The sequence below is a fragment of the Leptonychotes weddellii genome, chromosome 7 (assembly GCF_054177405.1).
Source record: "Leptonychotes weddellii isolate Sample4059 chromosome 7, ASM5417740v2, whole genome shotgun sequence".
Lineage (NCBI taxonomy): Eukaryota > Metazoa > Chordata > Mammalia > Carnivora > Phocidae > Leptonychotes > Leptonychotes weddellii.
In genome coordinates, this window is record NC_138375.1 from 44,457,149 (window position 1) to 44,470,687 (window position 13,539).

At 42.1% G+C, this 13,539-nt stretch overlaps 1 protein-coding gene and 1 long non-coding RNA gene across 5 annotated transcripts in view; one reads left to right on the forward strand and one right to left on the reverse strand.

The window, feature by feature from the left end:
• The window catches only part of CLINT1 (clathrin interactor 1), a 58,495-nt gene extending 57,395 nt beyond the window's left edge, over positions 1–1,100 (reverse strand). For 2 of the 3 annotated variants that reach the window (XM_006730468.3, XM_006730467.3), the window contains exon 1: positions 862–1,100. In XM_006730468.3, the coding sequence (XP_006730531.1) occupies positions 862–902 (41 nt within the window). In that variant the 5' untranslated portion in view covers positions 903–1,100. The remainder of the gene's footprint in view (positions 1–861) is intronic. The other variant, XM_081826255.1, reaches the window with a different exon arrangement.
• Positions 1,095–13,539, forward strand: part of LOC145722596 (uncharacterized) — a 373,387-nt gene continuing 360,942 nt past the window's right edge. Inside the window, exons 1-2 of one of the 2 annotated variants that reach the window (XR_014146960.1) lie at positions 1,095–1,209; positions 5,494–5,600. This is a non-coding gene — a long non-coding RNA (uncharacterized LOC145722596). The remainder of the gene's footprint in view (positions 1,210–5,493; positions 5,601–13,539) is intronic. The other variant, XR_014146959.1, reaches the window with a different exon arrangement.

Genomic DNA, 13,539 nt, shown 5'->3' on the forward strand with positions numbered 1-13,539 from the left:
ATTAAGGTTTTCTTAGTGTAGTGAAACACTAAAGCTATCACTTAAGTCTTAAAGGGAATCACCTATGTTATTAGTCATTTTACCTGTCAGTGAAGTTAAGAGCAGATCAACAGGATATAAACCTGGGTTGTTTCCTTCTTTAGGGGAAATTTCTTAATGACTTGTTAATTAAACCAAATGGAACAACTGGCCCTCCCAAAATGAAGTGTAGTGTAAAAGGAAACAGAGGAAAAGAAGAATCACAGTAAGTTACGTGGTGATCTACTTTCACAAGTGTTAGGAAAGCAAAGGATGAATCTCCTCTTGAGTAACTTCAGTCTGACCACAATGGCCACTTGTTACACCTACCACCCACTCCAACACTTCAGGTTCATCAGGAATTAAAAGAAACCCAGTAAAGTACACAACCCGGGTCTCCGTACCACACCCTAAGGAACACAGAGGGTCAGTGCATTGCGTCCCTCACCCCCAAGTCTTCGCTGCTACCCTGGAAGCAAAGCCCACAGCTTGGGGCCAAGACAGTCCTTCGGCCAGGGCACTGACCCAGCTCCAGACAACCCCGCCCCCTCCCCTGACCAAAGGATCTATGCCTAGAGGAATGGAGGTAGGGGCAAGGTGAGAAAGGCCTGTATAGGAGAGGAAGGGGCTAACAGGATGTTCTGAAACGAGGAAGGGTCCCTTCTCAGCCTCGCCGGGCTGGACGAGCTCCGGGCCGGGGAGAGAGCCGGCCGCCGCCATGATGGGGTTGGCCGAGCCGGGGGGGGGCGTGACGCGGGCGGCCCTGGGCGCGGGGCCAGCTCCCCTTCCCCCTTCCTCCCCTCCCTGCGTGGCCTCGGCCACAACTGACCCCCCGATACTCACGCTTTGTCCACCAGCTCCCGCACCTTCCACATGTTCAACATCGTTTCCGCGCGGGCCGAGACGCCGCCTCCCTCCCTTATTCCCCACGGACCCCGGGACACTTCCGCGCCGGGGCAGATCCAGGCCGGGATCGCCGCCGCCGCCGCCGCCCGCCGCCACGAACTCCCCCAGTTAGGTCCTTCTCTGGCCACAGCCGAGGCGCCGCCGGTGACACGTCGAGACGCGGGGGCAGAGGCGCTGCGTGGAGCGGAAGTGTCCGACTTTCCGCCCGCTGCGCGCGCGGGGCACACCGGGACTTGTAGTTCTTTGCGCGCCTAGCGGACCAGTTAAACTGAGAGAGTTGGTGTGGTAAGTTTGTTACTATTTCTGTCAGATTTTCCCAGTTCTACGCACGCTTCCCCATGCCTCTGACCTTCGGAACCAGAAACTCTGGGTGATGGGGCCCAGCAATCTGTGCTTTAACGAATCCTCCGTGCTCAAGTATCAGAAGTACTAGTATAGGAGCTGGCTTCACTCAGACAAACTTTTCGAACGTAAAGTATTGCTTCTCCCCAGAAACAGTCCACAGCGTGCTAGGATTTTGAACCTTCAAATTGAAAGGATTTTCTTGTAAAATAAATCTTGTTAAAGTACTACCTGAGAAAGTACAGAATAAATCATGTGGGAACAGTCCAGTAAAAAAGAGAAATATAAAGTATTGCTATGTTATTAATAATGATTATACAGAAATGTTATTGCTATATGTATTTGTATTCCACATTGACAGAAGCATCACTGTGTTTGGTTCCAAATATATTTCCTTCTTAGGCCTGAATTTCCATACTGTAAATTGAAGAGGTTGTATTCTAAAACTTATTCCACTCTTATTCTATGAAACAGTGGTTTTATATTTAGACAGCTCTCTAATATCCTCCTTAGATACTTCATTGTAAAGCTCAGGAACTTAGTTCACACTCTATAGGAAACTAGAAAGACAACACTAGGACATGTCCAAGAACTTGGCAGGTTTATATTCTTAAGCATAGATATACACACACTGCATTCAGTGTTTTATTGTTATGTCTGCTGTCACTTCATTTTTCACTTACTCATTTTTAAGTTTGTTCATGTTAAAGCTGCAAGAAACCTTAAAATTCATTTGATCCAACTGCTTAAATTTTACAGTGCTTTTCATTCTATAACTACTTAATGAGAATTTTCTGTGTGCCAGGAGTAGGGAATACAGCTGGGAAAAAGAACGACATGGCCTCAACTCTCTAGGATCTTAAAGGTCTTTGGAGCAAATATAATAGTCAAGGAAACATTTAAGATAATTGCAGATAGACAGTGGTTGAAGAAAACAGAAGATAATGTTATAGAGAATGATGTTAGAGGAAAATAACATTAGGGAGTATTTAGGGCCTCTTTGAGGACACTATATTTAAGTTAAATCTTGAATGATGAAAAGGAGATGGCCATAAAAAAAAAAAAAAAGATCTGCAAGAAAAGAATATCTGGTGAAGAGGAAGACTGATTCACAAGGGAGAAGTGAGATTGATTGCTGCTAGTTGTGATGCCTATTAACAATGATCCTAAATCAAGAACCCAGAACTTCTGACCCCCTAATTCCTCAGGTCAAGTCACCTTCACATTGCATCCACTTAATTACTGGAAGCATTTTTGAAAGTGTTTCAATACAGCTTTGGGATTAAGGCCTGAGAGAAGCAAGTTGAAAGAATTGCCAGAGAGAAAAGTATAAAAAGCAGAAATTGGGACAAAGCTCTCTCAAAGCTTTGTCAAGATAGGAGTGCTTGGGCAGACATAAAATGAATTGGATTGGTGGGTGGGGAGAGGCAGGGAAAGATGAGAAGAGATAGGTAGGGAAATGGGGCTTTCAAATGAGAAGTTTGTTTCCTGTAGAAAGGACTGTCCAGCCCGAGATTCAAAGGATGGACTGTGGCCAGAGGAGTTAAGAAAGAGAAACTACCTTGCATAAATAATAGCTCAGCAAGTTAACTTTCAAACAAGCAAGTCCGGGGTACACCTCAGAATGGGCCTGGCATAAAAATAACGACCTTCCCTGCCCTGGGCCTGTCTCTACATTCATAGCAATTCACAATCAGCATCAGCAGAATTACCTAGAGAGTACAATGTCACTATCTACTTTGCTTGTTTCAACACCAAGTTTGGAAGTGTCTAGACTTATTCCCGAGTTGTCACGCTGGGGCCTTCTAGAATGTAACACCAAAAAACCTGCCCATCTACCTTTTATTCAAGAGAGTCCCTAATGGACTCAGAAGAACCAGACAAGGAGAGTTTGTTAAAAAGTGGTCTCCAAAGACTAACCATTTGCATGTCAACAAACTGTTCCATTTTTACCTTTTATCTTGCAAGTTTGGGAGGAGTTTCCATAGTAACTTCTTTGTGGCAATTTAAATGTGTCCATTGTAGAAAAATAAATGAGAAAATGTCCCAATCACCCCTCTTCAGGAAAACACATTTTTCACTAAATGAGCTGACACTTTGAGTAAGGCCAAACCAACACAAGGTTTGAAAGCAAATGTACTCAGATGTGTGAGGCGCTGTTGTAGACTCTGGCTGCATATCTTCTGTGGTTAGTTCCCTGATGTTTCCATCAGAGGATTTAATTCATGGTACACAGGTGTGGCAACCATGGGGAGGCACAGCCCAAATCTCTCTTTAAGAGAACCAGTTACAAGGAATGTGAATGGCTGACAGCTTCCAGTAGCCACTCCTCAGGGATCCACCACAGCATTGACATCAAGTCCACGCTCTCACTCCTAGGCAGTGAGTGAGCATGTTGGAGCCAGGCCATTTCTCCTCAGTGCAAGACTTCTGTACTGGGCAAGCATTGCCCTGGGCTCCCCATCTGCCTCTCCCAGAATTCCTCTGAGTTTCCTTGCAATCAGGGTGTTTTCCTACCCAATCTTCCTCCCTTCTCTCTCCCTTAACAGGTGTCAGAACTTCCTTGGAGTCTGAGGCTGTCCCCACTTAACTCTTGTTCCCTCTTCCCTTTATTCTTCATAGGAGTTTCCCCCAGTTAATCTCTTACACTTCTAATTCCATCTTGGCTTCTGCTTCCTGCAGTAACCAAATTGACAGGACAGGCAAACAGTTCTACCTTGGTTTCAGTATTTGGTCCAATGAGTCCTGTTTCTGATCACACCTGACTGTTCCTCTCTGGAAGTTGAGATACTTTTCTAATCATATTATAAGAGTTGCCACAAAAGCCATACAGATTATATATTCCACAACCCCAGGGGCACCATTTCTATGGACTACCATGAACTGCCAGATAATTAGCCACAGAAAGGAAGTATAAAGTAGTGGTTAAAAAGAATAGATTCTGGAGACAAACCTAGGCTCAAACTCTGCATCTGCTGTTCAGTGGCTTGGGCATTTGGGATAAGTTAGTTAAACCAGTATAACACAGTGATTATGAACTGGACTCCAGAGCCAGATTGCCTAGGTTTGAATCTTAATTTTACCACTTACTAGCTGTGTGACCTTGGGGGAATTATTTGACACCTCTGTGATTCAGTTTTCTCATCATAATGGGGAATAATAGAAACCTATCATAAAGGCTTTTTCAGACAATTAAAAAAAGGTAATGTTTAAAAAAAATCTAGAACAGTACCATATGCAATTGTCAACAAGTATTTAGTAAAATCCTATTATGTCCCGGGCATTGTGCTAGGTGGTGGATATACAATTGTAGATAAAATCAGCAGAGTATACAGCAAATAGATGTAGTAGACATAATAAACTCAAAGCAAAATTCTGAGGAACAAATGAAATAACATATACAACTTACTTTACACTGCATCCTACATGTAGGAAGTGCTCACTAAATTCTACCTCATTATTATCAACTCGCTTTTCTTATGTGGATCTCAGCTTTTTCCTTATAAACTGAAGGGTTGTTCTATCAGAGTACCCTAAACCTAGCCATACATCAGAAATTCCCAGACATCTTTAAAAATTTCAGGGTTTTTTCGTCCTGCCCCAGGAGTTCCTGATTCACTGTTGTATTATTTTCTATTTTTTTGGTCACAAGTGACAGAAACTCAAAACTAGCTTAAGCAGGACACAGGAAACTGGGGAGTTCAGAGATAAAATTTGCCTCAGGAACTTAGCAAATACTGTCAGAACTCTCTTTCTGATGCTCATTTTCCTTTATTGCAAATAGGTTTCTCCTAGTTGGCAGGAAATAGGGCTACCACTCTGTGGAGAATGGGTTCCATTTTTTCAATTAGGCAACCAAGGGGGAAGAGACACTTTTGTCTTTCATCCACCGAGTCTAATAACACAGGGAAGGACTCTGACTGGCCCAGTTTGGATCACGTACCTATCATGGGACCAATCCTCTAGAGAGGTGTATATTACAGAATTGGTAGACCTAGGAGAACCACACGGAGTGGGGGAAAAAAAGAGTGCTCTGAAGAAAGCCATGCCTTGGCAGACAAAAACAACAGGTATTTACAACCATAGGTCTAAGACATCTTTATTTTTTAAAAAATTTCTTAAATGATTTTGCCAGGGTTTGAGATGCCCCGAGTTAGATGACACCACGTCGTTTCTAAGTCTGACACCTTTTTTTTCTCTTTTTTTTAATGTCTAAATTACACAAAGTTGAGTTGGGGAACAGTGAAAGAGAAAAAAAAATACCACGGGCAATAATAGGAGAAAGAAGCAATGAAGAAAGAAGGGGTTAAGCAGATTGCAGCACTGTGTATCAGGTAAGCTGGTAGCAGGACACACCCTTGCTAACTCTCTGTTCTGCTCATAGCTGGGCTCTTGCCTGAAATTCTGTCTCCTTTCAGGGCTGTCAGCAGGGCTCAGGTAGGCCTATTCAGAAAGCCTGGTAGGTGCTCCAAAGGGCTAACATATTTGCAGTCTTTCTGCAAGAACGTGCAGGTACTGGCAGGAGGTGTGATGGAGGTAGAAGTGCTCTTGGAATCACTTCCCTCCCCCCTGGGATTCTCTGTCTCTCTCTGTCTCTTGACCAGAGGTGAGCCCAGAATGGATGTGCTGTTCCTAGTGTCTAGGTCTCTGAAAACTCTATGCACAGGAAGCCAAGGTATAGTCACTGAAGCAATGAAGCAGCTTGCGACTGTGGGAACTGATCCTGCATTGTCAAGTCACATTCAGGAGTGAGCGGTGTGGATATCAGAAAGGTTGTGCTGGCGGGTTTCTGAGGCAGGGTCTTTCTGGATAAGGTCAAGTGTCTTGGGAAGGCCCACAGGTGTCCAGAATTCACACAGAGGCTCTGCTGGTCCTTGAACTTCATCAGTTCATCAAAAGAATTGTGCTCTAGAGGAAGAGCTCACTGCAATAGACATCAAAGGAGTATGATGGACAGACCACTGCTTTTTTTTTTTTAAGATTTTATTTATTTATTTATTTGTTTGTTTGTTTATTTATTTATTTATTTGAGAGAGGGAGAGGGAGCACACATGCATGCGCGCAAGTAGGGGGAGGGACAGAAAGGGAGGGAGAAGGACAAGGAAACGTCACTCTGAGCGTGGAGCCCTACATGGGGCTCAACCCCAGGGCCCCGAGATCATGACCTGAGCCAAAAACAGGAGTTGAACACTCAACTGACTGAGCCATCCAGGAGCCCTGACCACTGCTTTTTAATAAGCAAAATGAATGTGGCTATAAACTTGGGGGATCTGTTAGAACAAGTCATGTTTTCCTGGTGAGAAAGAGTCAGCATTCAACATTTGTTGGCCACCTGAGATGTGCAGTCGGGTTAAACAGATGACTAAAACCTGTTGTTACCCATACACCTTCTAGTCTAACATGGAAGATAGACATATAAACAAACAAAAACCATAGCAAGATATTTAAGGAGGCAGTATAATGTGGGGTAGAGGTCAGAGCACTGGCTGTGATATCAGCAGGATCTTGGTTCACATCATGTAGCTCTGGGACCTTGGCTAAATTACTTGACTTCTCAGGTCTTGGCTCCCTCATTGGGAAAATGGGGCTGATATGAGCCCCTGACTCATAGCACTGTTGTGAGGAATGTATGAGATGACACACTAAATTGCTTGACATGTAACAAGGACTCATTAAATAAGATCTATTATCATTGTTAAACTGTTTATATCCACAGATCATGGGTGATGTGACAGAGGGTGTTAGAACAGGTTCATTGCATCTTTCAATAAACTTATATTTGGACACTTGCCCCATTGCCAAGAATTATACTGTGATAAACAGACACAATCCTATTCTCGTGAATTTTGCAGTCTGAGGGAGGAGATGGGTATAGAGCAAATAAACCTTCTCCAAATCTATCATTTCAAACTATGATGAAAGCTACAAGAAGAAAAGAATGGGCTACTATGAGACAATGTGGCAGTGGTATTTCATTCATATTTCATTCCCAAGAAAGTCCTCTCTGGGAAAGTGACATTTAAGGTGAAGGTGGAAAGATAATTCTGAGTTAATGAGGTAGAGAGAGGAAGAGTATTCCAGATAGAAAGAACAGTGTGCACCAAGGCCCAAGGTAGTATAGAGCTTGGTATGTTCCAGGACATGAAAGAAGGCCCAGTGAGACTGGACGGTGATGGGAAGAATGATCAGAGATGAGCGGGGGAGGTGAGCAAGGACATACTACTTCTTTGCCTGCTCAATCCATTCTCCATCCTGCTCTGCCTTGTTGTGTGCCTCCTCACCTACCTCTGTGGACTCCATTACCTACATTCTCATGGCTTCTGGCTTCCAGTTGGGTTCCACCAGTGTTGTGAGGGTGGATCAGAAAATGGTGGAGAGATTGGTCCTGATACTTCTTTCTTTTTCCTTCTTGCTTCAGCAGCATGGTTCTGGGTGTAGCCTAGTCCCTCTTTGGCCACTGTAGGTGTCACTGGGAGACTTGTATGTCAGGTTAAGGACCTGGTCTTTTATATTTTTATTTGAAGTGCAGTGAGAAGTTACAAACATGCTATAGTTACTTTCTCATCACATCACTCTCTTACAGTTACAACCCATTTCTCATCTCCTCTTAACAGGAAGGCTGTCTTCTTCACAAACACACTCCTCTTCATTACTTCTCAAGCCACAGTTGACCAATTCTTCCTTCTCAAAAATCCCTGCTCTCTTAGCTTTCAAGATCCCACAGTCTTCTTGTCTTTTCTATATTTCAGGCTCATTAGAAATCTTTTGTTCCTCTCCCCAGCTTGTAGATGGTGAGGGGCTCTCTAGAACTTACTTCTCTCTTTCTCCACTGCCAGTGTCAGCCATAATCATCTCTCATATGAACTAAATGTTTCCTAATTTGTTCCTCCATGATCTTTTCAAATCTTAAATTGAATGTTTATGTTACTATTTGCACAAAATACTTCAATGGCTTTTCATGGCATTTAGAATCTAAACTTAACCTATCAGAGGTTCATCCCTGGTCCAAACTGCTATTATCCTGGAGGAAGTCTGATACTTTCACCCTCATGTGGGTTACAACTCAAGGTCAGTTCTGGGAAAAAAGGGTGGTGGTGGCCATGGGCCCAGCAAGTACCCCTAAAGTCTGTCATTGGAAGCGTGGCAGTACTTTTTTTTTAACATTTAAAAATATACGTATATTCTAGCCAGTGCTTCCCAAGGATAGGTCTTTGTGGTATTGAGTGGATTATTATAGCATCTTGGACTTTCCGTTTAGATCTGGAAGTTACTATGGTTTGGTTCACAGTTTGTTTATAAACCCTTCCTTGCGGTGAGGTTACTTCTACTACTCTCATTCTTGATGTGTTGATTTGACTAGTTTCAGAACATACTCTTTTCTTTTTCTTCTTTTTAATGCTAAAAATATCTATTCTGCTGACATCTCATTATAGAAAAGAAGTGTCGTGAGTGGTCTCCAACTGTGGAAGCTGATTTCCTGTGTGTTAGCAGTTTTTATGGTTTATGGTGAGTGGTATCTAAACACAGTTCTTGTTGGACAGGTATAACATTAGAATTTCCCCATCTTTGATAATGCACCCTGAAGAGTGGTGGAGCACTGACCTGGCCTGGGAAGCCTAAGACCTGACAGACCCAAACACCTACTGTGAGGGGAGGGAGTGGAAAAAAGATAGCAAGTATTATTATCTTTTTAAGATACAGAATCACTGGGGCGCCTGGGTGCCTCATTTGGTTAAACATCTGCCTTCAGCTCAGGTCATGATCCCAGGGTCCTGGGATCAAGTCGGACCCTGGGATCAAGTCCTCTGTCGTCCACCCTGCTCAGTGTGGAGTTGGCTTCTCCCTCTGTCTCCTCCACCCCCACCCCCCCGGCTTGTGCTCTCTTCTCTCACTCACTCTCTTTCTCTAATAAATAAATAAAATCTTAAAAAAAAAAAAAAGGATACAGATTCATTCTCTTTCTACCAGTTTTTTTCTTTGAAAATTTTTATTAGGTTTTTTAAAATACAAAAGTAAAATATGGGGCGCCTGGGTGGCTCAGTTGGTTAAACGACTGCCTTCGGCTCAGGTCATGATCCTGGAGTCCCTGGATCGAGTCCTGCATCGGGCTCTCTGCTCGGCAGGGAGCCTGCTTCTCCCTCTGACCCTCCCCCCTCTCATGTGCTCTCTCTCTCTCTCTCTCATTCTCTCTGTCTCAAATAAATAAATAAAATCTTTAAAAAAAAAAAAGTAAAATATGTTCATACATCCTCATATATCTATCCCTCGACCTAGCAATTCAACTCCTAAGTAATTATCCAAGAGAAATGGAAATTATGTCAAAATTCTCATATAGAAATGTTCATAGCTGCTTTATTCACAATAACCAAACTCTAGAAACAACCCAAGTGCCCCTCGATAGGATATGGACAAACAAGTTGTGATGTATCATTTGAATGGAACATAATTTAGTGATAGAAGGGAATGAACTGTGAATGTATACAGCAACCTGGACAAATCTCACAGACATGATAGCAAATGAAAGAAGCCAGACACAAAAAGTTATGACTCCATTTATATAAAATTCTAGAACAGGAAGAATTAATCAAAGGTGAAATAAATGAGAGCTATTGTTGTTTGAGGTGGAAGGAGGGGTGGGACCAGGAGAATTAAAAATAAAATTATAAGCACTCATTTCAACAAGTGAAACAATCCAAAAATGTATAAGGAAAAGTTAATCCTTTCCCATTTAGTTTCACCCCATGATGCTAATCCTGTTAAAGGCTTGATATGTACTTTTTCACACTCTCTCCATGTTTATAAATGCAAACAGAAATACATGTGCACGTGCAGGTTTTGCTTTAGGATCATGCTATACATGGTGCTTGCTTTTTAAAATACCTACTTGAGGGGTGCCTGAGTGGCTCAGTAAGTTGGGCATCCAACTCCTGGTTTCCACTCAGGTCATGATCTTGGGGTCATGGGATTGAGCCCCATGTTGGGCTCTGCACTCAGCGGAGTGATGGAGAGTCTGCTTGAGATTCTCTCTCCCCCTCCACCCCTCTTCCTGCTCTCTCTCTCTCAAATAAATAAATAAATCTTTAAAAAAATAAAGTAAAATAAAATACTTGCTTGATAATACATCATAGATATCCCTCCAGCTCAATAAATATAGATGTAACTCATTCTTTTAAATACCGGTGTAATTCCTTAATATGAAGGCACCATAATTTATTGAGTCATTTGCTTAGTGATGCGTAGTTAGGTTGTTTCTATTTTTTGTTTTTGCCACTGTAAACAATGTTATAATAAAATATATCTTTGTACATCTATCTTTACATATGGTGTTTAGATCTCAAAAATGGGAGCAGGGAAGGATAAGTGTTTTTTATTTAATTGGATATTGGCAGATTGTATACCAAAGAGATTACAGCAGTTCTCACTCTCACTAAGCAACATATTGAAAAGCCTATTTTGTCACGTCCTCACTAGCACTAGATGTTATTGTTTGAATTTTTGCCAATTGGATTGATAAAAATATGTTGCCTCTGTTGCCTTAATTTCAAAGTAGTTCTAACCAAGGTAAACCTATGCTTTCATACCTTGTATAAAAGAGTCTTTTAACATCTCTCCCATTTTTCAGTCCTGTTCTTGGTCAGTATGGTTCACATACCTCAAAATGGCACTTTCAAGTATATTGGGAGATAGAAGGCAGGCTTGGCCAAGAGGGAGCTAGTCCCATTGTCAGTTTGTTTTTCAACTTAAAATATTCAGCCTAATGGGAAGAATTTCCTTATTCTGTCATCCTTTGTCAGAGCATCCTGCTTATTTTCATCCTGGTACCAACAAGAATCTGTGATTGTCTATTTACTTATTCTCTTGTATTAGGCAGGGTCACAGAACTTAGAACAGAAAACAGAACTCAACTCAAAAGGGTTTAATTGAAGAGAGTGAAGCAAATAGACTATTTATGGATGCAAGGTCAGGGTTAGGGGTATTAATAAGGATGTCGAAGCACTTGGAAGTAGCACTGTGAGGAGCCATTACCATCAGTTTCAATTATTTATTGCTGTGTAACAAACTGCCCCACAACTTAGTGTCTAAAAAACAACCACCATTTGTTTGCTCACAATTCTTCAGTTTGAGCAGGGCTTGGTGGAAATGGCTTATCCATAACCACTCTGCACTTGGTGGAGTTCTCTAGAGCAACTCAACTGGTGCTGGGTGAGGATCCAGGATGGGTTTACTTACATATCTGGTGCCACTGCTGGGGTGGTTGGAATGGCAAGGGGAGAGCTAGGCTTGTCTCTCTTTCCATGTGGTCTCTCATTTAATAAGTTAGCCTGAGCTGTTAATAGGTGGCTGGATCCCAAGAAAGTCAAAGTGAAAGCTGCCAGGCCTTTTAAACACTTGTCACAGAACGGACCAAGCATTCCATTTACCACATTCTACTGGTCAAAGCAAGTCATAAGGCAAATCCAGCTTCAAGGGGAGGTGAAATAGATATTACCTTTTAAGGGGAGGAGCATCATGTTCATATAGAGTTGAGATGAATCTTTAGTAGCCATCTTTTTTTTTAAAAAAGATTTATTTATTTATTTATTTGACAGAGAGAGAGGGAGAGCTTGTATTCATGAACGGGGGGCAGGGGCAGAGGAGAGAGGGAGAGAGAGAATCCCAAGCAGTATCCCTCACCACCCTGAGATCATGACCTGAGATGAAATCAAGAATTGGATGCTTAACCAACTGAGCCACCCGGGCGTCCCTATAGCCATCTTTGCAGATAATCTACTGCATATGCTTCAGTACAAAAAGACAAAAGGAAATATAGAGTTTCCAATGAGATCTGGCACTGTGGAGGAAGGTCTGTCCTACAGGAGATGTAGTGATTGAAATCTATTGCCAGAACTGTGGGGCTGAGGCAGAGGGAGAAGGGCAGAAGCAGTACCCTGATCTTTTTCTTCCTGCTTCTGATTTCCTTCCAGTATAAGGCAGCCTGGTTGATATAATTCAGGGGTCAACCCCACCTCTCCAGAAAGCAAAGCAGCTCAGATAAGGCCACTGAATGGATTGGGAATGGATTGGGAATGGATTGGGCCATTGAAGAAGAACAAGCATATTTTTTTATTATCTGTTTCTCACATTAGTTAAGTTTCATCAAGGGAGGGGAGCATCCATCCTGATCATAGTTGATTCCCTGGAGCTAACAAGTATCTGTCACTTCCTAGATACTCAATGAAATGTTTTGAAATGACTTGAGTTTAGTTATCTGAGGAGGAGTCATAAACTTGACCTTCCTTCTTTCTGATACTGCAGAAGAAACACCTAAATGATGGCAAGATGGAGATTAAATGACAAATGAGACCAGCTTGATCCTAAGGCCACAGTTTCACTCTGGGGCTAGTCATGGTATAAAATGTGAATGCCAGTTCCCTAAAGTCTGACATGGAGTGCTACTAGAATATATTTAGAGTTATAACACCCAATCTGATCTCCCTGGTGATTGTCTGAGCATTGTGCTTTTCTCCTTTGGCTCCCTGATGATGGACATAAGTGCCCTAAACTAAGTGATTTGTTTTCTTTAATGTAGTACTATGAGAAGCCACAGTTATGCTTTTAAAAAAATTGACATGTAATTCACATACTATATATCTATTCTTTTAAAATGTGAATTCAAATTCAGTGATTTTTCGTATATTCACAAGGTATGCAACCATTCCACTTACTAATTTCAGAATGTTATCATCAGTGCCATCCCCCCCACCCCAAACTCATATTCATTAGCACTCACTTACCTTCCCCCCTTCCTTCCAGCCCCTGGCAACCACTAATGTACTTTTTGTCTCATTATGTATCCATAATGTATGGATTTGCCTATGGTGGACATTTAATATAAATGGAATCATATGATATGTGATCTTTCATTTTTGGCTTCTTATGCTAAGCATAATGTTTTCAAGGTTCATCCATTTGTAGCATGTATCAGTCCTTCATTTCCCTCTCTCTATTTTTTAAGATCTATTTATTTATTTTAGAGAGAGAGAGTGTGTGTTCAGGGGAGGGGCAGAGAGAGAAGGAGAGAATTTCAAGCAGACTCCCTGCTGAGTGTGGAGCCGGCTGCAGGGCTTAATCTCATGATCCAGAGATCATAACCTGAGCCAAAACCAAGAGTTGGATGCTTAACCGACTGAGCCACCTAGGCTCCCCCATTTCTCTTTTATGGCTGAATATTATTCCATTGTATGGATATACCATATTTTGTTTATCCATGCATCAATTGATGTACTTTCTTTC